The sequence below is a fragment of the Drosophila pseudoobscura genome, unplaced genomic scaffold (assembly GCF_009870125.1).
Source record: "Drosophila pseudoobscura strain MV-25-SWS-2005 unplaced genomic scaffold, UCI_Dpse_MV25 Unplacedtig00000861, whole genome shotgun sequence".
In the NCBI taxonomy this organism is placed as follows: Eukaryota; Metazoa; Arthropoda; class Insecta; order Diptera; family Drosophilidae; genus Drosophila; species Drosophila pseudoobscura.
This window is the reverse complement of record NW_022881738.1, coordinates 199464-227254: the sequence shown is the minus strand read 5'-3', so window position 1 is coordinate 227254 and position 27791 is coordinate 199464. Positions and strand designations below refer to the sequence as shown.

The 27791-nt window shown below is 42.0% G+C and overlaps 2 protein-coding genes and 2 long non-coding RNA genes across 4 annotated transcripts; all 4 read right to left on the bottom strand.

The window, feature by feature from the left end:
- Nucleotides 1–1562: 1562 nt before the first annotated feature.
- Nucleotides 1563–2493, bottom strand: LOC117185559 (uncharacterized). Its single transcript, XR_004471070.1, has 2 exons — nucleotides 2166–2493; nucleotides 1563–1907 (listed from the first exon to the last, which is right to left on the bottom strand). It is a non-coding gene; the product is annotated as an uncharacterized lncRNA (long non-coding RNA).
- A 12089-nt stretch (nucleotides 2494–14582) lies between these two features.
- LOC117185566 (uncharacterized) lies at nucleotides 14583–15513 on the bottom strand. Its single transcript, XR_004471075.1, has 2 exons — nucleotides 15186–15513; nucleotides 14583–14927 (listed from the first exon to the last, which is right to left on the bottom strand). It is a non-coding gene; the product is annotated as an uncharacterized lncRNA (long non-coding RNA).
- Nucleotides 15514–18065: 2552 nt separating this feature from the next.
- LOC117185562 (uncharacterized) lies at nucleotides 18066–21836 on the bottom strand. Its single transcript, XM_033385694.1, has 2 exons — nucleotides 20715–21836; nucleotides 18066–20637 (listed from the first exon to the last, which is right to left on the bottom strand). Exons 1-2 carry the CDS (start codon nucleotides 21660–21662, stop codon nucleotides 20629–20631), a joined length of 957 nt encoding a protein of 318 aa, XP_033241585.1. The 5' UTR covers nucleotides 21663–21836; the 3' UTR covers nucleotides 18066–20628.
- Nucleotides 21837–22412: 576 nt separating this feature from the next.
- On the bottom strand, nucleotides 22413–27083 carry LOC117185561 (uncharacterized). Its single transcript, XM_033385693.1, has 2 exons — nucleotides 25719–27083; nucleotides 22413–25641 (listed from the first exon to the last, which is right to left on the bottom strand). The coding sequence occupies exons 1-2, from the start codon at nucleotides 26664–26666 to the stop codon at nucleotides 25633–25635; spliced, it is 957 nt and encodes a 318-aa protein (XP_033241584.1). The 5' UTR covers nucleotides 26667–27083; the 3' UTR covers nucleotides 22413–25632.
- Nucleotides 27084–27791: the final 708 nt, after the last annotated feature.

The following is a 27791-nucleotide window of genomic DNA, read 5'->3' as shown; positions in this document are numbered from 1 at the left end:
TCAAAAAAAGTGGAACCTCCGCAACTATATGGCACATGCACTTATATAGAACACCTCCCTATCCAGCACTGGCATGTATCCTTAACCACCGCACCTATATAGCACCCACGCTCCAGAAAATGTGGCAAGATCGCACATCTTGGGCACTAGCAACAATACGGCACTCTAGCCTCAAAAAAGTGGCACTCCGCAACTATATGGCTCCTGCACTTATATAGAACTCTTCCCAATCCAGCACTGGCATGTATACTGAACCACCGCACCCATATAGCACCCACGCTCTAGGAAATGTGGCAGGATCGCATATTTTGGGCACTAGCAACAATACGGCACTCTAGCCTCAAAAAAGTGGAACTCCGCAACTATATGGCACCTGCTTTTATATAGAACCTTTCCCTATCCAGCACTGGCATGTGTACTGAACCACCGCACCTATATAGCACCCACGCTCTAGGAAATGTGGCAAGATCGCACATTTTGGGCACTAGCAACAATATGGCACTCTAGCCTCAAAAAAGTGGAACCTCCGCAACCTTCCACTAAACTCAGGTATGAGTGAAGCGGCTAGCTTAAGAAATTCTAGTTGTGACATGGCCATTTTTAGAGTTTTTACTTCAGTAATAGACTCTGATTCAGAATCAACTAGATTGGTTAGTGTGATTACCGCTGGTATCGTAAGGTCGCCTAGGTCTTCTTCTTTTATATGTGTATTCGCCCTCTAAATCTGTGTTTGTGTCTTCCTCGACTAATACTGGAGTATTCAAAATCGAAGGTATAGTTATGTCTAGTGAATATTTTGATTTGATGCTATTTAAATTTGTTTTTAATCTATTCAAAAATCTTGATACATACGACCAATGCTGAGTATTTAACTTTTCTTTATTGTCGTGTATCAGGGAACGAGCTTGGTTAAAACATGCAACTAATATTGTCGCGTGTCTACTTATAGTTTCGTTTGAAATATTCCTATTTTGTGCTAGGCACTTGTATGATTTATCAAAATTTTCTTTTATTTTAACTAATGCGGCATTAATATTTTGCCATTCCATTTCATTTTAAAATAATTATTAAAATGTGCAAAAACATTTATAGGTTTTCAATCAAATAATGATATATTTTTATTCATGATTCGTTTTGGACTTTTTCTTTTATTTTTGGCCAATTTTCGTTACCATTATAAATTTGTTTTAAATTTTGTCCAGGTCATCTGCCCGGCTTTGATAGCGTTTCTTTATGCATCTATTATGTAGTTTATACAATTTATATAATAGATGTCCTATGATTATAATGAAAATAATAGCAATAAGTATTGTTATTAGCTTTAGGTCGGTGTTATTGACTTCGACTTTGTTTATTACATTCGCTGTCGAATCTACCGATTTTACATCTATTAAGCCCATTGTGTAAAAATTTTCGAAATTTTCTTCAAATTTACTTATTTTGTTTGTTCGTGACATATGTATATACAAAACAAATTTCCTTTTTTTTTCTTTTATACTACTGTATAGATTCTTTGTTAATTGTTGGAATTAATTTATAATTTATATATATTTTTTTTCCAGTTTTTTTTTTACATTTCTTCCTGCCTAGTGTTTGTGTGGCTTTACAGGCCTCACTCTAATTGGGCAGATGTTATTCCGCTCAATTTTACAATTTTAGATCTTACAGTTAAGTTGTATGCATCGCAGGCATTTAGAAAAAAAATTTTGTTTGGCGGTGGGCGCTCTAGGAAGCGCTGTCGGTTCACTGCTCCGGGTCTAGCTTGTTGCGCTAGACGAGGCCGGTGCTGGCTGCACAGGCTGCTACTGCTTCTCTGTTGGGGCACCGGTGCAGGCTGTACTCGCAATGCGGCGAGTGTAGAGGTCCCTCGCAGTCGTTCGGGCAGGTCTTCCTTGGCTTTGCTATTTCTGTCGTTTGGGGTGGTGGAGTTACGGTTAATATTTTACTGATATTTCGTATTGCAGTGTAGGTGGTTGTGTGCATTGGCTCTTTCATTTTCTTTTCTGCTAGCAACAATTTGATGTGATCGAGCTCTGTGTGTAATTTCACAGATGTGCTCCACGGCAAATTATCGTTGCTATTTAGCAGTTTGAGTAGTGTTGCCCTTCTGGCTCTCAGGCGTTTTACTACGCCGCCTCTTTTGCCACACATACCACTCTACTTACTGCGTTCAGTTCCGCTCCATTTCGTTGTTAATTTTTTTTTTTATGTTACTGCTGCTTCCAGTGGTGCCTGCTGTTGTTGTCCGCTCTCGCCGCTCTCTCTCTCGCTCTCCGCTTTTTTTTTCGGTTTTTTTTTGTGATTTATTTTAACATATGTTCTACATGTTCGTGACACTTGTCACGGTCGCCATGTAATATGTCAATATTACAATTATAACACTGGCACGTCTGTGCCGTTTGACTTCGGTTTTTAGAATGTCTTTATTGAATTTATTCTTATAACTCAGACCGCATAGCTGCGCTGCCGGTTACGCCAACAGCGGAGCGGCTTCATACATATTTGTCTTATCAGCATAATCGAGAGGGCAAGAGCCGTATGTACATATGTGTATATATATATGCTTCAAGTGGTCAGCGTGGGAATGCTGACTTAGCTTAGCGCATAAACGGCGATCATATTGCACGCTCACTTGGAGTGGTTTTGTTTGTGTACTGCAACAATGTGTTGCTGATACATTTATTGTTAACCATTGGGTACAGTGTACACTCAATATATGCACATACTACAATAGCACCCACGCTCTAGGAAATGTGGCAGGATCGCATATTTTGGGCACTAGCAACAATACGGCACTCTAGCCTCAAAAAAGTGGAACTCCGCAACTATATGGCACCTGCTTTTATATAGAACCTTTCCCTATCCAGCACTGGCATGTGTACTGAACCACCGCACCTATATAGCACCCACGCTCTAGGAAATGTGGCAAGATCGCACATCTTGGGCACTAGCAACAATATGGCACTCTAGCCTCAAAAAAGTGGAACTCCGCATTTATATGGCACCTGCACTTATATATAACCCTTCACTATCCAGCACTGACATGTATACTGAACCACCGCACCTATATAGCACCCACGCTCCAGGAAATGTGGCAAGATCGCACATCTTGGGCACTAGCAACAATACGGCACTCTAGCCTCAAAAAAGTGGAACTCCGCAACTATATGGCACCTGCACTTATATAGAACACCTCCCTATCCAGCACTGGCATGTATACTGAACCAGCGCACCTATATAGCACCCACGCTCCAGAAAATGTGGCAAGATCGCACATCTTGGGCACTAGCAACAATACGGCACTCTAGCCTCAAAAAAGTGGAACTCCGCAACTATATGGCACATGCACTTATATAGAACACCTCCCTATCCAGCACTAGCATGTATACTGAACCACCGCACCTATATAGCACCCACGCTCCAGAAAATGTGGCAAGATCGCACATCTTGGGCACTAGCAACAATACGGCACTCTAGCCTCAAAAAAGTGGAACTCCGCAACTATATGGCACCTGCACTTATATAGAACACCTCCCTATCCAGCACTGGCATGTATACTGAACCACCGCACCTATATAGCACCCACGCTCCAGAAAATGTGGCAAGATCGCACATCTTGGGCACTAGCAACAATACGGCACTCTAGCCTCAAAAAAGTGGAACTCCGCAACTATATGGCACCTGCACTTATATAGAACACCTCCCTATCCAGCACTGGCATGTATACTGAACCACCGCACCTATATAGCACCCACGCTCCAGAAAATGTGGCAAGATCGCACATCTTGGGCACTAGCAACAATACGGCACTCTAGCCTCAAAAAAGTGGAACTCCGCAACTATATGGCACCTGCACTTATATAGAACACCTCCCTATCCAGCACTGGCATGTATACTGAACCACCGCACCTATATAGCACCCACGCTCCAGAAAATGTGGCAAGATCGCACATCTTGGGCACTAGCAACAATACGGCACTCTAGCCTCAAAAAAGTGGAACTCCGCAACTATATGGCACCTGCACTTATATAGAACACCTCCCTATCCAGCACTGGCATGTATACTGAACCACCGCACCTATATAGCACCCACGCTCCAGAAAATGTGGCAAGATCGCACATCTTGGGCACTAGCAACAATACGGCACTCTAGCCTCAAAAAAGTGGAACTCCGCAACTATATGGCACCTGCACTTATATAGAACACCTCCCTATCCAGCACTGGCATGTATACTGAACCACCGCACCTATAGCACCCACGCTCCAGAAAATGTGGCAAGATCGCACATCTTGGGCACTAGCAACAATACGGCACTCTAGCCTCAAAAAAGTGGAACTCCGCAACTATATGGCACCTGCACTTATATAGAACACCTCCCTATCCAGCACTGGCATGTATACTGAACCACCGCACCTATATAGCACCCACGCTCCAGAAAATGTGGCAAGATCGCACATCTTGGGCACTAGCAACAATACGGCACTCTAGCCTCAAAAAAGTGGAACTCCGCAACTATATGGCACCTGCACTTATATAGAACACCTCCCTATCCAGCACTGGCATGTATACTGAACCACCGCACCTATATAGCACCCACGCTCCAGAAAATGTGGCAAGATCGCACATCTTGGGCACTAGCAACGATACGGCACTCTAGCCTCAAAAAAGTGGAACTCCGCAACTATATGGCACATGCACTTATATAGAACACCTCCCTATCCAGCACTAGCATGTATACTGAACCACCGCACCTATATAGCACCCACGCTCCAGAAAATGTGGCAAGATCGCACATCTTGGGCACTAGCAACAATACGGCACTCTAGCCTCAAAAAAGTGGAACTCCGCAACTATATGGCACCTGCACTTATATAGAACCGTTCCCTATCCAGCACTGGCATGTATACTGAACCACCGAACCTATATAGCATCCACGCTCCAGGAAATGTGGCAGGATCGCACATCTTGGGCACTAGCACCAATATGGCACTCTACCCATAAAAAGTGGAACCTCCGCAACTATATGGCACCTGCACTTATATAGAACCCTTCCCTATCCAGCACTGGCATGTATACTGAACCACCGCACCTATATAGCACCCACGCTCTAGGAAATTTGGCAGGATCGCTTATTTTGGGCACTAGCACCAATATGGCACTCTAGCCCATAAAAAATCGAACCTCCGCAACTATATGGCACCTGTACTTATATAGAACCCTTCCCTATCCAGCACTGGCATGTATACTGAACCACCGCACCTATATAGCCCCCACGCTCCAGGAAATGTGGCAGGATCGCACATCTTGGGCACTAGCACCAATATGGCACTCTAGCCCATAAAAAAGTGGAACCTCCGCAACTATATGGCACCTGCACTTATATAGAACCCTTCCCTATCCATCACTGGCATGTATACTGAACCACCGCACCTATATAGCATCCACGCTCCAGGAAATGTGGCAGGATCGCACATCTTGGGCACTAGCACCAATATGGCACTCTACCCATAAAAAAGTGGAACCTCCGCAACTATATGGCACCTGCACTTATATAGAACCCTTCCCTATCCAGCACTGGCATGTATACTGAACCACCGCACCTATATAGCACCCACGCTCCAGGAAATGTGGCAGTATCGCACATCTTGGGCATAAGCACCAATATGGCAATATAGCCCCAAAAAAGTGGAACCTCCGCAACTATATGGCACCTGCACTTATATAGAACCCATCCCTATCAAGCACTGGCATGTATACTGAACCACCGCACCTATATAGCCCCCACGCTCCAGGAAATGTGGCAGGATCGCACATCTTGGGCACTAGCCCCAATATGGCACTCTAGCCCATAAAAAAGTGGAACCTCCGCAACTATATGGCTTCTGCACTTATATAGAACCCTTCCCTATCAAGCACTGGCATGTATACTGAACCACCGCACCTATATAGCCCCCACGCTCCAGGAAATGTGGCAGTATCGCACATCTTGGGCATAAGCACCAATATGGCAATATAGCCCCAAAAAAGTGGAACCTCCGCAACTATATGGCACCTGCACTTATATAGAACCCATCCCTATCAAGCACTGGCATGTATACTGAACCACCGCACCTATATAGCCCCCACGCTCCAGGAAATGTGGCAGGATCGCACATCTTGGGCACTAGCCCCAATATGGCACTCTAGCCCATAAAAAAGTGGAACCTCCGCAACTATATGGCTTCTGCACTTATATAGAACCCTTCCCTATCCATCACTGGCATGTATACTGAACCACCGAACCTATATAGCATCCACGCTCCAGGAAATGTGGCAGGATCGCACATCTTGGGCACTAGCCCCAATATGGCACTCTACCCATAAAAAAGTGGAACCTCCGCAACTATATGGCACCTGCACTTATATAGAACCCTTCCCTATCCAGCACTGGCATGTATACTGAACCACCGCACCTATATAGCACCCACGCTCCAGGAAATGTGGCAGTATCGCACATCTTGGGCATAAGCACCAATATGGCAATATAGCCCCAAAAAAGTGGAACCTCCGCAACTATATGGCACCTGCACTTATATAGAACCCATCCCTATCAAGCACTGGCATGTATACTGAACCACCGCACCTATATAGCCCCCACGCTCCAGGAAATGTGGCAGGATCGCACATCTTGGGCACTAGCCCCAATATGGCACTCTAGCCCATAAAAAAGTGGAACCTCCGCAACTATATGGCTTCTGCACTTATATAGAACCCTTCCCTATCAAGCACTGGCATGTATACTGAACCACCGCACCTATATAGCCCCCACGCTCCAGGAAATGTGGCAAGATCGCACATCTTGGGCACTAGCAACAATACGGCACTCTAGCCTCAAAAAATTGAAATCTCCGCAACTTTGTGGCACCTGCACTTATATATAACAATTCCCTATCCAGCACTGGCATGTATAGTGAACCACCGCACCTATATAGCACCAATATGGCACTCTAGCCCATAAAAAAGTGGAACCTCCGCAACTATATGGCACCTGCACTTATATAGAACCCTTCCCTATCCAGCACTGGCATGTATTCTGAACCACCGCACCTATATAGCCCCCACGCTCCAGGAAATGTGGCAAGATCGCACATCTTGGGCACTAGCAACAATACGGCACTCTAGCCTCAAAAAATTGAAATCTCCGCAACTATGTGGCACCTGCACTTATATATAACAATTCCCCATCCAGCACTGGTATGTATACTGAACCACCGTACCTATATAGCCCCCACGCTCCAGGAAATGTGGCAGTATCGCACATCTTGGGCATAAGCACCAATATGGCAATATAGCCCCAAAAAAGTGGAACTTCCGCAACTATATGGCACCTGCACTTATATAGAACCCATCCCTATCAAGCACTGGCATGTATACTGAACCACCGCACCTATATAGCCCCCACGCTCCAGGAAATGTGGCAGGATCGCACATCTTGGGCACTAGCCCCAATATGGCACTCTAGCCCATAAAAAAGTGGAACCTCCGCAACTATATGGCTTCTGCACTTATATAGAACCCTTCCCTATCCATCACTGGCATGTATACTGAACCACCGAACCTATATAGCATCCACGCTCCAGGAAATGTGGCAGGATCGCACATCTTGGGCACTAGCACCAATATGGCACTCTACCCATAAAAAAGTGGAACCTCCGCAACTATATGGCACCTGCACTTATATAGAACCCTTCCCTATCCAGCACTGGCATGTATACTGAACCACCGCACCTATATAGCACCCACGCTCCAGGAAATGTGGCAGTATCGCACATCTTGGGCATAAGCACCAATATGGCAATATAGCCCCAAAAAAGTGGAACCTCCTCAACTATATGGCACCTGCACTTATATAGAACCCATCCCTATCAAGCACTGGCATGTATACTGAACCACCGCACCTATATAGCCCCCACGCTCCAGGAAATGTGGCAGGATCGCACATCTTGGGCACTAGCCCCAATATGGCACTCTAGCCCATAAAAAAGTGGAACCTCCGCAACTATATGGCTTCTGCACTTATATAGAACCCTTCCCTATCAAGCACTGGCATGTATACTGAACCACCGCACCTATATAGCCCCCACGCTCCAGGAAATGTGGCAAGATCGCACATCTTGGGCACTAGCAACAATACGGCACTCTAGCCTCAAAAAATTGAAATCTCCGCAACTATGTGGCACCTGCACTTATATATAACAATTCCCTATCCAGCACTGGCATGTATAGTGAACCACCGCACCTATGTAGCACCAATATGGCACTCTAGCCCATAAAAAAGTGGAACCTCCGCAACTATATGGCACCTGCACTTATATAGAACCCTTCCCTATCCAGCACTGGCATGTATTCTGAACCACCGCACCTATATAGCCCCCACGCTCCAGGAAATGTGGCAAGATCGCACATCTTGGGCACTAGCAACAATACGGCACTCTAGCCTCAAAAAATTGAAATCTCCGCAACTATGTGGCACCTGCACTTATATATAACAATTCCCTATCCAGCACTGGTATGTATACTGAACCACCGTACCTATATAGCCCCCACGCTCCAGGAAATGTGGCAGTATCGCACATCTTGGGCATAAGCACCAATATGGCAATATAGCCCCAAAAAAGTGGAACCTCCGCAACTATATGGCACCTGCACTTATATAGAACCCATCCCTATCAAGCACTGGCATGTATACTGAACCACCGCACCTATATAGCCCCCACGCTCCAGGAAATGTGGCAGGATCGCACATCTTGGGCACTAGCCCCAATATGGCACTCTAGCCCATAAAAAAGTGGAACCTCCGCAACTATATGGCTTCTGCACTTATATAGAACCCTTCCCTATCAAGCACTGGCATGTATACTGAACCACCGCACCTATATAGCCCCCACGCTCCAGGAAATGTGGCAGGATCGCACATCTTGGGCACTAGAAACAATACGGCACTCTAGCCTCAAAAAAGTGGAGCTCCGCAACTATATGGCACCTGCACTTATATAGAACACCTCCCTATCCAGCACTGGCATGTATACTTAACCACCGCACCTATATAGCACCCACGCTCCAGAAAATGTGGCAAGATCGCACATCTTGGGCACTAGCACTAATACGGCACTCTAGCCTCAAAAAAGTGGAACTCCGCAACTATATGGCACCTGCACTTATATAGAACACCTCCCTATCCAGCACTGGCATGTATACTGAACCACCGCACCTATATAGCACCCACGCTCCAGAAAATGTGGCAAGATCGCACATCGTGGGCACTAGCAACAATACGGCACTCTAGCCTCAAAAATGTGGAACCTCCGCAACTATATGGCACCTGCACTTATATAGAACCTTTCCCTATCCAGCACTGGCATGTATACTGAACCACCGTACCTATATAGCACCCACGCTCTAGGAAATGTGGCAGGATCGCATATTTTGGGCACTAGCAACAATATGGCACTCTAGCCTCAAAAAAGTGGAACTCTGCATTTATATGGCACCTGCACTTATATAAAACCCTTCACTATCCAGCACTGACATGTATAGTGAACCACCGCACCTATATAGCACCCACGCTCCAGGAAATGTGGCAAGATCGCACATCTTGGGCACTAGCAACAATACGGCACTCTAGCCTCAAAAAAGTGGAACTCCGCAACTATATGGCACCTGCTTTTATATAGAACCTTTCCCTATCCAGCACTGGAATGTATACTGAACCACCGCACCTATATAGCACCCACGCTCTAGGAAATGTGGCAGGATCGCATATTTTGGGCACTAGCAACAATACGGCACTCTAGCCTCAAATAAGTGGAACCTCCGCAACTATATGGCACCTGCACTTATATAGAACACCTCCCTATCCAGCACTGGCATGTATAGTGAACCACCGCACCTATATGGCCCCCACGCTCCAGGAAATGTGGCAGGATCGCATATTTTGGGCATAAGCACCAATATGGCAATATAGCCCCAAAAAAGTGGAACCTCCGCAACTATATGGCACCTGCACTTATATAGAACCCATCCCTATCAAGCACTGGCATGTATACTGAACCACCGCACCTATATAGCCCTCACGCTCCAGGAAATGTGGCAGGATCGCACATCTTGGGCACTAGCCCCAATATGGCACTCTAGCCCATAAAAAAGTGGAACCTCCGCAACTATATGGCTTCTGCACTTATATAGAACCCTTCCCTATCCATCACTGGCATGTATACTGAACCACCGAACCTATATAGCATCCACGCTCCAGGAAATGTGGCAGGATCGCACATCTTGGGCACTAGCACCAATATGGCACTCTACCCATAAAAAAGTGGAACCTCCGCAACTATATGGCACCTGCACTTATATAGAACCCTTCCCTATCCAGCACTGGCATGTATACTGAACCACCGCACCTATATAGCACCCACGCTCCAGGAAATGTGGCAGTATCGCACATCTTGGGCATAAGCACCAATATGGCAATATAGCCCCAAAAATGTGGAACCTCCTCAACTATATGGCACCTGCACTTATATAGAACCCATCCCTATCAAGCACTGGCATGTATACTGAACCACCGCACCTATATAGCCCCCACGCTCCAGGAAATGTGGCAGGATCGCACATCTTGGGCACTAGCCCCAATATGGCACTCTAGCCCATAAAAAAGTGGAACCTCCGCAACTATATGGCTTCTGCACTTATATAGAACCCTTCCCTATCAAGCACTGGCATGTATACTGAACCACCGCACCTATATAGCCCCCACGCTCCAGGAAATGTGGCAAGATCGCACATCTTGGGCACTAGCAACAATACGGCACTCTAGCCTCAAAAAATTGAAATCTCCGCAACTATGTGGCACCTGCACTTATATATAACAATTCCCTATCCAGCACTGGCATGTATAGTGAACCACCGCACCTATATAGCACCAATATGGCACTCTAGCCCATAAAAAAGTGGAACCTCCGCAACTATATGGCACCTGCACTTATATAGAACCCTTCCCTATCCAGCACTGGCATGTATTCTGAACCACCGCACCTATATAGCCCCCACGCTCCAGGAAATGTGGCAAGATCGCACATCTTGGGCACTAGCAACAATACGGCACTCTAGCCTCAAAAAATTGAAATCTCCGCAACTATGTGGCACCTGCACTTATATATAACAATTCCCTATCCAGCACTGGTATGTATACTGAACCACCGTACCTATATAGCCCCCACGCTCCAGGAAACGTGGCAGTATCGCACATCTTGGGCATAAGCACCAATATGGCAATATAGCCCCAAAAAAGTGGAACCTCCGCAACTATATGGCACCTGCACTTATATAGAACCCATCCCTATCAAGCACTGGCATGTATACTGAACCACCGCACCTATATAGCCCCCACGCTCCAGGAAATGTGGCAGGATCGCACATCTTGGGCACTAGCCCCAATATGGCACTCTAGCCCATAAAAAAGTGGAACCTCCGCAACTATATGGCTTCTGCACTTATATAGAACCCTTCCCTATCAAGCACTGGCATGTATACTGAACCACCGCACCTATATAGCCCCCACGCTCCAGGAAATGTGGCAGGATCGCACATCTTGGGCACTAGAAACAATACGGCACTCTAGCCTCAAAAAAGTGGAACCTCCGCAACTATATGGCACCTGCACTTATATAGAACCTTTCCCTATCCAGCACTGGCATGTATACTGAACCACCGTACCTATATAGCACCCACGCTCTAGGAAATGTGGCAGGATCGCATATTTTGGGCACTAGCAACAATATGGCACTCTAGCCTCAAAAAAGTGGAACTCCGCATTTATATGGCACCTGCACTTATATAAAACCCTTCACTATCCAGCACTGACATGTATAGTGAACCACCGCACCTATATAGCACCCACGCTCCAGGAAATGTGGCAAGATCGCACATCTTGGGCACTAGCAACAATACGGCACTCTAGCCTCAAAAAAGTGGAACTCCGCAACTATATGGCACCTGCTTTTATATAGAACCTTTCCCTATCCAGCACTGGAATGTATACTGAACCACCGCACCTATATAGCACCCACGCTCTAGGAAATGTGGCAGGATCGCATATTTTGGGCACTAGCAACAATACGGCACTCTAGCCTCAAATAAGTGGAACCTCCGCAACTATATGGCACCTGCACTTATATAGAACACCTCCCTATCCAGCACTGGCATGTATAGTGAACCACCGCACCTATATGGCCCCCACGCTCCAGGAAATGTGGCAGGATCGCATATTTTGGGCATAAGCACCAATATGACAATATAGCCCTAAAAAAGTGGAACCTCCGCAACTATATGGCACCTGCACTTATATCTAACCCTTCACTATCCAGCACTGGCATGTATACTGAACCACCGCACCTATATAGCACCCACGCTCTAGGAAATTTGGCAGGATCGCATATTTTGGGCACTATCACCAATATGGCACTCTAGCCCATAAAAAATCGAACCTCCGCAACTATATGGCACCTGTACTTATATAGAACCCTTCCCTATCCAGCACTGGCATGTATAGTGAACCACCGCACCTATATGGCCCCCACGCTCCAGGAAATGTGGCAGGATCGCATATTTTGGGCATAAGCACCAATATGACAATAAAGCCCTAAAAAAGTGGAACCTCCGCAACTATATGGCACCTGCACTTATATCTAACCCTTCACTATCCAGCACTGGCATGTATACTGAACCACCGAACCTATATAGCACCCACGCTCTAGGAAATTTGGCAGGATCGCATATTTTGGGCATAAGCACCAATATGGCACTCTAGCCCCAAAAAAGTGAAACCTCCGCAACTATATGGCACCTGCACTTATATAGAACACCTCCCTATCCAGCACTGGCATGTATACTGAACCACCGCACCTATATAGCACCCACGCTCCAGAAAGTGTGGCAAGATCGCACATCTTGGGCACTAGCAACAATACGGCACTCTAGCCTCAAAAAAAGTGGAACCTCCGCAACTATATGGCACATGCACTTATATAGAACACCTCCCTATCCAGCACTGGCATGTATCCTTAACCACCGCACCTATATAGCACCCACGCTCCAGAAAATGTGGCAAGATCGCACATCTTGGGCACTAGCAACAATACGGCACTCTAGCCTCAAAAAAGTGGCACTCCGCAACTATATGGCTCCTGCACTTATATAGAACTCTTCCCAATCCAGCACTGGCATGTATACTGAACCACCGCACCCATATAGCACCCACGCTCTAGGAAATGTGGCAGGATCGCATATTTTGGGCACTAGCAACAATACGGCACTCTAGCCTCAAAAAAGTGGAACTCCGCAACTATATGGCACCTGCTTTTATATAGAACCTTTCCCTATCCAGCACTGGCATGTGTACTGAACCACCGCACCTATATAGCACCCACGCTCTAGGAAATGTGGCAAGATCGCACATTTTGGGCACTAGCAACAATATGGCACTCTAGCCTCAAAAAAGTGGAACCTCCGCAACCTTCCACTAAACTCAGGTATGAGTGAAGCGGCTAGCTTAAGAAATTCTAGTTGTGACATGGCCATTTTTAGAGTTTTTACTTCAGTAATAGACTCTGATTCAGAATCAACTAGATTGGTTAGTGTGATTACCGCTGGTATCGTAAGGTCGCCTAGGTCTTCTTCTTTTATATGTGTATTCGCCCTCTAAATCTGTGTTTGTGTCTTCCTCGACTAATACTGGAGTATTCAAAATCGAAGGTATAGTTATGTCTAGTGAATATTTTGATTTGATGCTATTTAAATTTGTTTTTAATCTATTCAAAAATCTTGATACATACGACCAATGCTGAGTATTTAACTTTTCTTTATTGTCGTGTATCAGGGAACGAGCTTGGTTAAAACATGCAACTAATATTGTCGCGTGTCTACTTATAGTTTCGTTTGAAATATTCCTATTTTGTGCTAGGCACTTGTATGATTTATCAAAATTTTCTTTTATTTTAACTAATGCGGCATTAATATTTTGCCATTCCATTTCATTTTAAAATAATTATTAAAATGTGCAAAAACATTTATAGGTTTTCAATCAAATAATGATATATTTTTATTCATGATTCGTTTTGGACTTTTTCTTTTATTTTTGGCCAATTTTCGTTACCATTATAAATTTGTTTTAAATTTTGTCCAGGTCATCTGCCCGGCTTTGATAGCGTTTCTTTATGCATCTATTATGTAGTTTATACAATTTATATAATAGATGTCCTATGATTATAATGAAAATAATAGCAATAAGTATTGTTATTAGCTTTAGGTCGGTGTTATTGACTTCGACTTTGTTTATTACATTCGCTGTCGAATCTACCGATTTTACATCTATTAAGCCCATTGTGTAAAAATTTTCGAAATTTTCTTCAAATTTACTTATTTTGTTTGTTCGTGACATATGTATATACAAAACAAATTTCCTTTTTTTTTCTTTTATACTACTGTATAGATTCTTTGTTAATTGTTGGAATTAATTTATAATTTATATATATTTTTTTTCCAGTTTTTTTTTTACATTTCTTCCTGCCTAGTGTTTGTGTGGCTTTACAGGCCTCACTCTAATTGGGCAGATGTTATTCCGCTCAATTTTACAATTTTAGATCTTACAGTTAAGTTGTATGCATCGCAGGCATTTAGAAAAAAAATTTTGTTTGGCGGTGGGCGCTCTAGGAAGCGCTGTCGGTTCACTGCTCCGGGTCTAGCTTGTTGCGCTAGACGAGGCCGGTGCTGGCTGCACAGGCTGCTACTGCTTCTCTGTTGGGGCACCGGTGCAGGCTGTACTCGCAATGCGGCGAGTGTAGAGGTCCCTCGCAGTCGTTCGGGCAGGTCTTCCTTGGCTTTGCTATTTCTGTCGTTTGGGGTGGTGGAGTTACGGTTAATATTTTACTGATATTTCGTATTGCAGTGTAGGTGGTTGTGTGCATTGGCTCTTTCATTTTCTTTTCTGCTAGCAACAATTTGATGTGATCGAGCTCTGTGTGTAATTTCACAGATGTGCTCCACGGCAAATTATCGTTGCTATTTAGCAGTTTGAGTAGTGTTGCCCTTCTGGCTCTCAGGCGTTTTACTACGCCGCCTCTTTTGCCACACATACCACTCTACTTACTGCGTTCAGTTCCGCTCCATTTCGTTGTTAATTTTTTTTTTTATGTTACTGCTGCTTCCAGTGGTGCCTGCTGTTGTTGTCCGCTCTCGCCGCTCTCTCTCTCGCTCTCCGCTTTTTTTTTCGGTTTTTTTTTGTGATTTATTTTAACATATGTTCTACATGTTCGTGACACTTGTCACGGTCGCCATGTAATATGTCAATATTACAATTATAACACTGGCACGTCTGTGCCGTTTGACTTCGGTTTTTAGAATGTCTTTATTGAATTTATTCTTATAACTCAGACCGCATAGCTGCGCTGCCGGTTACGCCAACAGCGGAGCGGCTTCATACATATTTGTCTTATCAGCATAATCGAGAGGGCAAGAGCCGTATGTACATATGTGTATATATATATATGCTTCAAGTGGTCAGCGTGGGAATGCTGACTTAGCTTAGCGCATAAACGGCGATCATATTGCACGCTCACTTGGAGTGGTTTTGTTTGTGTACTGCAACAATGTGTTGCTGATACATTTATTGTTAACCATTGGGTACAGTGTACACTCAATATATGCACATACTACAATAGCACCCACGCTCTAGGAAATGTGGCAGGATCGCATATTTTGGGCACTAGCAACAATACGGCACTCTAGCCTCAAAAAAGTGGAACTCCGCAACTATATGGCACCTGCTTTTATATAGAACCTTTCCCTATCCAGCACTGGCATGTGTACTGAACCACCGCACCTATATAGCACCCACGCTCTAGGAAATGTGGCAAGATCGCACATCTTGGGCACTAGCAACAATATGGCACTCTAGCCTCAAAAAAGTGGAACTCCGCATTTATATGGCACCTGCACTTATATATAACCCTTCACTATCCAGCACTGACATGTATACTGAACCACCGCACCTATATAGCACCCACGCTCCAGGAAATGTGGCAAGATCGCACATCTTGGGCACTAGCAACAATACGGCACTCTAGCCTCAAAAAAGTGGAACTCCGCAACTATATGGCACCTGCACTTATATAGAACACCTCCCTATCCAGCACTGGCATGTATACTGAACCAGCGCACCTATATAGCACCCACGCTCCAGAAAATGTGGCAAGATCGCACATCTTGGGCACTAGCAACAATACGGCACTCTAGCCTCAAAAAAGTGGAACCTCCGCAACTATATGGCACCCATGCACTTATATAGAACACCTCCCTATCCAGCACTGGCATGTATACTGAACCACCGCACCTATATAGCACCCACGCTCCAGAAAATGTGGCAAGATCGCACATCTTGGGCACTAGCAACAATACGGCACTCTAGCCTCAAAAAATTGAAATCTCCGCAACTATATGGCTCCTGCACTTATATATAACAATTCCCTATCCAGCACTGGTATGTATACTGAACCACCGTACCTATATAGTGTAATATGTCAATATTTAGAATGTCTTTATTGAATTTATTCTTATAACTCAGACCGCATAGCTGCGCTGCCGGTTACGCCAACAGCGGAGCGGCTTCATACATATTTGTCTTATCAGCATAATCGAGAGGGCAAGAGCCGTATGTACATATTTGTATATATATATATGCTTCAAGTGGTCAGCGTGGGAATGCTGACTTAGCTTAGCGCATAAACGGCGACATATTGCACGCTCACTTGGAGTGGTTTTGTTTGTGTACTGCAACAATGTGTTTATTGGCGCAGAAAGTCCACGGATGTTTCGTACTTTTTATGATTTTATTTTACTTAATTATTTTCCAACCACTCTGTCCTGTCGATACCGCAAAAGTGCTCATTGAACCCAGCTCCGATCTCTGGTTCTATTCCGATCTAGTTCTCGCATAGTTCTAGTTCGCAGAACTAGAACTATCGGATGATTATTCATATCGATACTTATTCAGATACTTACGATATTTCGTACAACGTTAATAGTAAATACAATTGTAGATTAACACTAATAATTATAAGCTAGCAGCAAGGTAAATACAAATGTAGGGTTATAATACTAAAACAACCTAACAGCTCGGCCATCCTGACAATTAGATCGCCCTCGATCGTAAATATGTAATTAAGAGTAATTTTAATTATATGTGTATATATATATTTTGTTAACTATTTAAGTAGGAGTCACTTTCACACTGATTACGCCAATCTGCCCATTTCCTTAATCGGCATGCCTCTATAATGCCCTCATACGGGATTTGGCTTATTTGGCAGTTTTCAATGTCATTTAACACATATCTGTCGTTCGGCAATACCTTCTTGATGATGTACGGACCCCTGTACTTCGGAACAAATTTTTTATTTGTACCTATTGTGGTGTCAATGTTTCTCATTACAACGAAATCGCCTTTCAAGAACTCAATATGATTTTTGTGATTCCTTTCAAAATACTCTTCACTCTTCTGCTGACAATGCTCGATTTTATCCAAAAATTTCTTACGTACTGATTCTAAATCGCTTTGAGTTCGGTCTTGTTTATCATCTAAGTATTCTGTTAACGCGTCAATATTACAACCCCTCTGTTGGACTCCGAATAACAACACTGAAGGCAATTCTTTCGTGGTCGAATGGACTGAGTTATTAATTGCATATTCAGCCTTTATTAAAAGTTTGCTCCAATCTTCGTGATTTATTGGCTCAGTTATTTTGGCGAGCATAGCTTTCATAGTTCTGTTAACCCGTTCTACCTGACCATTCGCTTGGGGTGAAGCAGTTGCCACTTTCACGTGTTCTATATTATTTTCTAACAAAAATTTACTAAATTCTAATGATGTAAAACACGTTCCTCTATCGCTAATAATTCTACGTGGACGACTATAAAATTGAAAATACTTTGAAAAACATGTGTTGACTTCTTTAGTGCTTGTCATATTTACAGAAAACAATTTTACAAATTTCGTAAAGGCGTCAATGATAACTAATACATGCTTCTTCTTTGATATAACAGCGGGAAGTGGTCCAAAATGGTCTACCTGTAAGGTGTCGAATGGGATTGGTCGCTTAGGAATATTGTGAAGTGTTCGATTGTTCGCATGTGTGGGGACTGAAAACATGATACAATTTAAACAATTTCCTATAAACAAATCGATTTTAGATCTCATATTCGGGAACCAATAATGTCTTAAGATTTCTTTCATACATTTCTCAGTTCCTAAGTGACATAAGTTTTCGTGAACTCTTCTGATTATTTGCGTTTCCATTTCAGCTGGGACATAAAACAGCTCAACGTCGTTCTCACCTATTTTATAAACAATTCCGTCGCTCAATGAAAATTTCTTAACAGGTCCATGCTCCAATTGTTCTTTTAATTTTCCTATATGGTTGTCCCTGTTTTGTGTTATCTGAAGCTGAAGATTAATGTCGTCGCACTCAATCACGGAAACTATTCGGTCTTTGTTATCACTTTCATGAATTGTCACTATTGGTTCATATTCAAAATCTTGATTAAGCGCTGAAGGATATCTACTTAAGGTGTCCACATGGGACATATATATTCCACTACGATGTTTTAAAGTGTAATTATAATTTGCTAGCTCTATGGCCCATCTGGCGATATTTGAATGAAGACGTCCCTTTCCTAAACATAAAACTACTGAGTTACAATCTGTTATAATTCTAAACGGAATCCCTTCTAAATAAATTCGAAATTTCCTCAATGAATAGATCACAGCTAACGTTTCCAGCTTGAAACTTTCGTATCTTGCCTCTAGTTTTGTCGCTCTCTGTGAAAAATATGCTGTTGGGTGAAACTTATTGTCATCTTGTTTCTGCAACAAAATTCCACCAAAACCTTCACTACTTGCATCACAATGCAATTCTGTTTCTCGATTTGGATTATACAGAGCTAATACTGGTGACGAAATCAGTTTTTCTCGAAGATATTCAAAAATTTGTATGCATTTGTCTTGAAGCTCAAACTTAGTTCCAGGTTTTGTAAGTTCTTGTAATGGTTTTGCTATTCTTGAGTAAGCAGGGATGAAACGCCTAAAATAAGAGAATAATCCCAAAACCTTTTGCATTTCATGGCGATCTTTTGGCAATGGCAGATGCTTAATGGTTGCTGTGTGTTCACAGTTTGGGCTTATTCCCCTACCAGAAAGGGTATATCCCAAGAACTCAATACTTTCATAACCAAATTGACATTTACTAACCTTAATTTCTAGTCGATATTCTGCGAGAATTCTTAAAACTCTACCTACTGTTATAAGATGTTCGTTCAACGACTTGGAACCTATAGCGATATCGTCCATATAAACTACTACATTACCTTCGCGAATTAATGGTTGTAAAATGAAATTAATAAATCTCATAAATACTGCTGGTGCATTCATAAGCCCAAAAGGCATTCTTGTGTATTCATATTGTCCGCTAGGTATGACAAATGCTGTATACTGCACCGAACTTTCTGCTACTTTTACTTGGTGATAACTGTGTTTCAAATCTAAAAGTGTAAAAATTGTGTTCCCTTCTAATCTCTCTAAGCAGTCGTCTATTAGTGGCAATGGATATCCATCACGAATGCAAATCTTATTAAGCTGTTTGTAATCTACACACATTCTTTTTTCCCCTGATTTTTTCTTAACTAATACTATTGCAGAGCTGTAAGGCGATTTACTTTCTCTTATGAAGCCTTTTTTCAATAGTTCATCTATTTGGGTATCTACTTCTTTCTTCTCCTGATATGAAAGTCTTCTCGGAACAGTGCGTACAGGTTCTTCTGATTTAAGTTTGAGATTCATTTCGTAGTTATGTTGAATTGCTGGAATGTTAGTTAAGTCTGAATAGTTAAGTTTTATCAATTCCATGAATTTACTACGTTCTTTATCAGTTCGCTTTGGGTCGATATTATAGTTGTCCTCTTCTTTTGTTATTTCAATACTATATATATACGGTATATCTAAGTTGGTTCTTTCTAATGATTCACTTGCCATATGCTTTTGCTCGTTATCTTTCAATAAAAGGTCAATGTTATTACAATTCAATTGGACACTAATCTTATTCTCATAATTTTCATCCTTCAATAATCCATTATTATTGATATCTGATAACATCATCTCACTGTCTCTATTTGTCAATACTACATTTTCAATTTGGTCACTCTCAATGTTCACTAATACTCTATTTTCATCTAAGTCACTGTTCACAAATACTCTATTTTCATCTAAGTCACTGTTCACTAATACTCTATTTTCAATTTCATTTTCAAAAATTAATTTTATTCCATAATTTTCAAGGAAACTGCGCCCCAGAAGGATATTATACGAAATATAGTTGTTTGGTACAACGAAAAATATAAGTTCTTTTTCAATGTTATGAAAAACTAAATTGACAATTATTTTTCCAAAAATGCTTATTCTCGAACCGTTAACTCCAAAATACTCTGTCGGTCTTAGTACACCATCAAAATTTTCATAAGGTATCGCCGAGCGCTGCATCAAATTAATAGCGCTACCGGTGTCCAACATACCAGAAAGAAATTTAATTTGATACCTGCGTTTTATATCAGTGTAAAAATATACCCCTACCTGATTAACAATAGGAACAAAAATATTGTTCTCCTCTCTGTCGTCCATCGGCGGGTTGCTGGCTGTATCCACGGATCGCTGGGCTGACATAGGCTTCTGTTGGCAATCCTTCACCTGGTGCTGCATGGATCCACACTGGAAACACGATCCCTTCTCCCGCTTAGGTGCGGGACACGATGAAGCATAATGGCCATGTGCTGAACAATTATAGCAGCGCACCTGGCTCCGGTCATTTCCGGAAGCGGTCATCCCAGTGCGCCTAAAATTCGTCTGGGTACTCTTCCTCAAAGCCTCGTATTGTCGAGCTAGCTCCTTAAGTTTTCCGATGGTCGACGCTGAATACAATAAGGCGATACTGGAAGATCGATCACGAAAACCATCAATGATGAACTGCACTGTCAATTTCTCTTCGATGTCGGCACGCATAGCAATTTCTTCCATGCGAAGAATATATCCCATTACGGAGTTTTTCTCCGGGTTGAAAAAGGTTTCCTTCAACAGGAGTACCACGTCGGCAGTTGAATTGCTACGGCCAAAAGTTTTTAGGAAGTTTCCTTTGAACTCGTCGTAAGTCTTTGATTTGTCGACACGCATGAACAAGTCCGCCTCTGTTCCCGCCTTCATCAACATGCGCACACAACGAAGCTTAAAATTGCTGCTTTCGTTCACGTCTCCGCAAATCCGTTCAAAATTCAAGACCCATTCAGAGGCTTCATCATTTTCACTGGCAGAAAAAGGGGCAATCAGTTGCTTGACCATTCGGATGTCATCGGTCACATGGTTGTCCATTACCATTAAGGCAGCCAGTTTCTTCTTTTTCTCAGCAACCCTTATTGCGGCGTCAAGTAATTCTTCTTCTTTCATATCGTCGATCTGCTCATTTTCAGACACTTTCTCCTCCGATTCAATATCCGATTTATTCACCAGACTTTCAGAAACTTCGTCCATTCCACCACTTATGGCAAGCTTGCGAAGTTGCCTTAGTGTTGCGCTGGCTGGAAAAATGATCTCCTTCTCCAGCAACCACTCTACAATTTTTCTTTGTCAATGTTTGCCATGGTTTCCTCAGCCATTTATAAAATGTGGAAAATACTCGTTGTCGGGGATGCCAGTAAACAAATACTTATGTAGGCAGATTCTTTAAAGGGCTACGATCCCACTTCTGAAGTTATTGGCGCAGAAAGTCCACGGATGTTTCGTACTTTTTATGATTTTATTTTACTTAATTATTTTCCAACCACTCTGTCCTGTCGATACCGCAAAAGTGCTCATTGAACCCAGCTCCGATCTCTGGTTCTATTCCGATCTAGTTCTCGCATAGTTCTAGTTCGCAGAACTAGAACTATCGGATGATTATTCATATCGATACTTATTCAGATACTTACGATATTTCGTACAACGTTAATAGTAAATACAATTGTAGATTAACACTAATAATTATAAGCTAGCAGCAAGGTAAATACAAATGTAGGGTTATAATACTAAAACAACCTAACAGCTCGGCCATCCTGACAATTAGATCGCCCTCGATCGTAAATATGTAATTAAGAGTAATTTTAATTATATGTGTATATATATATTTTGTTAACTATTTAAGTAGGAGTCACTTTCACACTGATTACGCCAATCTGCCCATTTCCTTAATCGGCATGCCTCTATAATGCCCTCATACGGGATTTGGCTTATTTGGCAGTTTTCAATGTCATTTAACACATATCTGTCGTTCGGCAATACCTTCTTGATGATGTACGGACCCCTGTACTTCGGAACAAATTTTTTATTTGTACCTATTGTGGTGTCAATGTTTCTCATTACAACGAAATCGCCTTTCAAGAACTCAATATGATTTTTGTGATTCCTTTCAAAATACTCTTCACTCTTCTGCTGACAATGCTCGATTTTATCCAAAAATTTCTTACGTACTGATTCTAAATCGCTTTGAGTTCGGTCTTGTTTATCATCTAAGTATTCTGTTAACGCGTCAATATTACAACCCCTCTGTTGGACTCCGAATAACAACACTGAAGGCAATTCTTTCGTGGTCGAATGGACTGAGTTATTAATTGCATATTCAGCCTTTATTAAAAGTTTGCTCCAATCTTCGTGATTTATTGGCTCAGTTATTTTGGCGAGCATAGCTTTCATAGTTCTGTTAACCCGTTCTACCTGACCATTCGCTTGGGGTGAAGCAGTTGCCACTTTCACGTGTTCTATATTATTTTCTAACAAAAATTTACTAAATTCTAATGATGTAAAACACGTTCCTCTATCGCTAATAATTCTACGTGGACGACTATAAAATTGAAAATACTTTGAAAAACATGTGTTGACTTCTTTAGTGCTTGTCATATTTACAGAAAACAATTTTACAAATTTCGTAAAGGCGTCAATGATAACTAATACATGCTTCTTCTTTGATATAACAGCGGGAAGTGGTCCAAAATGGTCTACCTGTAAGGTGTCGAATGGGATTGGTCGCTTAGGAATATTGTGAAGTGTTCGATTGTTCGCATGTGTGGGGACTGAAAACATGATACAATTTAAACAATTTCCTATAAACAAATCGATTTTAGATCTCATATTCGGGAACCAATAATGTCTTAAGATTTCTTTCATACATTTCTCAGTTCCTAAGTGACATAAGTTTTCGTGAACTCTTCTGATTATTTGCGTTTCCATTTCAGCTGGGACATAAAACAGCTCAACGTCGTTCTCACCTATTTTATAAACAATTCCGTCGCTCAATGAAAATTTCTTAACAGGTCCATGCTCCAATTGTTCTTTTAATTTTCCTATATGGTTGTCCCTGTTTTGTGTTATCTGAAGCTGAAGATTAATGTCGTCGCACTCAATCACGGAAACTATTCGGTCTTTGTTATCACTTTCATGAATTGTCACTATTGGTTCATATTCAAAATCTTGATTAAGCGCTGAAGGATATCTACTTAAGGTGTCCACATGGGACATATATATTCCACTACGATGTTTTAAAGTGTAATTATAATTTGCTAGCTCTATGGCCCATCTGGCGATATTTGAATGAAGACGTCCCTTTCCTTAACATAAAACTACTGAGTTACAATCTGTTATAATTCTAAACGGAATCCCTTCTAAATAAATTCGAAATTTCCTCAATGAATAGATCACAGCTAACGTTTCCAGCTTGAAACTTTCGTATCTTGCCTCTAGTTTTGTCGCTCTCTGTGAAAAATATGCTGTTGGGTGAAACTTATTGTCATCTTGTTTCTGCAACAAAATTCCACCAAAACCTTCACTACTTGCATCACAATGCAATTCTGTTTCTCGATTTGGATTATACAGAGCTAATACTGGTGACGAAATCAGTTTTTCTCGAAGATATTCAAAAATTTGTATGCATTTGTCTTGAAGCTCAAACTTAGTTCCAGGTTTTGTAAGTTCTTGTAATGGTTTTGCTATTCTTGAGTAAGCAGGGATGAAACGCCTAAAATAAGAGAATAATCCCAAAACCTTTTGCATTTCATGGCGATCTTTTGGCAATGGCAGATGCTTAATGGTTGCTGTGTGTTCACAGTTTGGGCTTATTCCCCTACCAGAAAGGGTATATCCCAAGAACTCAATACTTTCATAACCAAATTGACATTTACTAACCTTAATTTCTAGTCGATATTCTGCGAGAATTCTTAAAACTCTACCTACTGTTATAAGATGTTCGTTCAACGACTTGGAACCTATAGCGATATCGTCCATATAAACTACTACATTACCTTCGCGAATTAATGGTTGTAAAATGAAATTAATAAATCTCATAAATACTGCTGGTGCATTCATAAGCCCAAAAGGCATTCTTGTGTATTCATATTGTCCGCTAGGTATGACAAATGCTGTATACTGCACCGAACTTTCTGCTACTTTTACTTGGTGATAACTGTGTTTCAAATCTAAAAGTGTAAAAATTGTGTTCCCTTCTAATCTCTCTAAGCAGTCGTCTATTAGTGGCAATGGATATCCATCACGAATGCAAATCTTATTAAGCTGTTTGTAATCTACACACATTCTTTTTTCCCCTGATTTTTTCTTAACTAATACTATTGCAGAGCTGTAAGGCGATTTACTTTCTCTTATGAAGCCTTTTTTCAATAGTTCATCTATTTGGGTATCTACTTCTTTCTTCTCCTGATATGAAAGTCTTCTCGGAACAGTGCGTACAGGTTCTTCTGATTTAAGTTTGAGATTCATTTCGTAGTTATGTTGAATTGCTGGAATGTTAGTTAAGTCTGAATAGTTAAGTTTTATCAATTCCATGAATTTACTACGTTCTTTATCAGTTCGCTTTGGGTCGATATTATAGTTGTCCTCTTCTTTTGTTATTTCAATACTATATATATACGGTATATCTAAGTTGGTTCTTTCTAATGATTCACTTGCCATATGCTTTTGCTCGTTATCTTTCAATAAAAGGTCAATGTTATTACAATTCAATTGGACACTAATCTTATTCTCATAATTTTCATCCTTCAATAATCCATTATTATTGATATCTGATAACATCATCTCACTGTCTCTATTTGTCAATACTACATTTTCAATTTGGTCACTCTCAATGTTCACTAATACTCTATTTTCATCTAAGTCACTGTTCACAAATACTCTATTTTCATCTAAGTCACTGTTCACTAATACTCTATTTTCAATTTCATTTTCAAAAATTAATTTTATTCCATAATTTTCAAGGAAACTGCGCCCCAGAAGGATATTATACGAAATATAGTTGTTTGGTACAACGAAAAATATAAGTTCTTTTTCAATGTTATGAAAAACTAAATTGACAATTATTTTTCCAAAAATGCTTATTCTCGAACCGTTAACTCCAAAATACTCTGTCGGTCTTAGTACACCATCAAAATTTTCATAAGGTATCGCCGAGCGCTGCATCAAATTAATAGCGCTACCGGTGTCCAACATACCAGAAAGAAATTTAATTTGATACCTGCGTTTTATATCAGTGTAAAAATATACCCCTACCTGATTAACAATAGGAACAAAAATATTGTTCTCCTCTCTGTCGTCCATCGGCGGGTTGCTGGCTGTATCCACGGATCGCTGGGCTGACATAGGCTTCTGTTGGCAATCCTTCACCTGGTGCTGCATGGATCCACACTGGAAACACGATCCCTTCTCCCGCTTAGGTGCGGGACACGATGAAGCATAATGGCCATGTGCTGAACAATTATAGCAGCGCACCTGGCTCCGGTCATTTCCGGAAGCGGTCATCCCAGTGCGCCTAAAATTCGTCTGGGTACTCTTCCTCAAAGCCTCGTATTGTCGAGCTAGCTCCTTAAGTTTTCCGATGGTCGACGCTGAATACAATAAGGCGATACTGGAAGATCGATCACGAAAACCATCAATGATGAACTGCACTGTCAATTTCTCTTCGATGTCGGCACGCATAGCAATTTCTTCCATGCGAAGAATATATCCCATTACGGAGTTTTTCTCCGGGTTGAAAAAGGTTTCCTTCAACAGGAGTACCACGTCGGCAGTTGAATTGCTACGGCCAAAAGTTTTTAGGAAGTTTCCTTTGAACTCGTCGTAAGTCTTTGATTTGTCGACACGCATGAACAAGTCCGCCTCTGTTCCCGCCTTCATCAACATGCGCACACAACGAAGCTTAAAATTGCTGCTTTCGTTCACGTCTCCGCAAATCCGTTCAAAATTCAAGACCCATTCAGAGGCTTCATCATTTTCACTGGCAGAAAAAGGGGCAATCAGTTGCTTGACCATTCGGATGTCATCGGTCACATGGTTGTCCATTACCATTAAGGCAGCCAGTTTCTTCTTTTTCTCAGCAACCCTTATTGCGGCGTCAAGTAATTCTTCTTCTTTCATATCGTCGATCTGCTCATTTTCAGACACTTTCTCCTCCGATTCAATATCCGATTTATTCACCAGACTTTCAGAAACTTCGTCCATTCCACCACTTATGGCAAGCTTGCGAAGTTGCCTTAGTGTTGCGCTGGCTGGAAAAATGATCTCCTTCTCCAGCAACCACTCTACAATTTTTCTTTGTCAATGTTTGCCATGGTTTCCTCAGCCATTTATAAAATGTGGAAAATACTCGTTGTCGGGGATGCCAGTAAACAAATACTTATGTAGGCAGATTCTTTAAAGGGCTACGATCCCACTTCTGAAGTTATTGGCGCAGAAAGTCCACGGATGTTTCGTACTTTTTATGATTTTATTTTACTTAATTATTTTCCAACCACTCTGTCCTGTCGATACCGCAAAAGTGCTCATTGAACCCAGCTCCGATCTCTGGTTCTATTCCGATCTAGTTCTCGCATAGTTCTAGTTCGCAGAACTAGAACTATCGGATGATTATTCATATCGATACTTATTCAGATACTTACGATATTTCGTACAACGTTAATAGTAAATACAATTGTAGATTAACACTAATAATTATAAGCTAGCAGCAAGGTAAATACAAATGTAGGGTTATAATACTAAAACAACCTAACATGTTGCTGATACATTTATTGTTAACCATTGGGTACAGTGTACACTCAATATATGCACATACTACAATAGCACCCACGCTCTAGGAAATGTGGCAGGATCGCATATTTTGGGCACTAGCAACAATATGGCACTCTAGCCTCAAAAAAGTGGAACTCCGCATTTATATGGCACCTGCACTTATATATAACCCTTCACTATCCAGCACTGACATGTATACTGAACCACCGCACCTATATAGCACCCACGCTCCAGGAAATGTGGCAAGATCGCACATCTTGGGCACTAGCAACAATACGGCACTCTAGCCTCAAAAAAGTGGAACTCCGCAACTATATGGCACCTGCTTTTATATAGAACCTTTCCCTATCCAGCACTGGCATGTATACTGAACCACCGCACCTATATAGCACCCACGCTCCAGAAAATGTGGCAAGATCGCACATCTTGGGCACTAGCAACAATACGGCACTCTAGCCTCAAAAAAGTGGAACTCCGCAACTATATGGCACCTGCACTTATATAGAACACCTCCCTATCCAGCACTGGCATGTATACTGAACCACCGCACCTATATAG

Coding starts and splice junctions, on each gene's coding strand:
- LOC117185562 (XM_033385694.1), bottom strand. CDS start 21,662: ATGGACGAAGTTTCTGAAAGTCTGGTGAATAAATCGGATATTGAATCG.
- LOC117185561 (XM_033385693.1), bottom strand. CDS start 26,666: ATGGACGAAGTTTCTGAAAGTCTGGTGAATAAATCGGATATTGAATCG.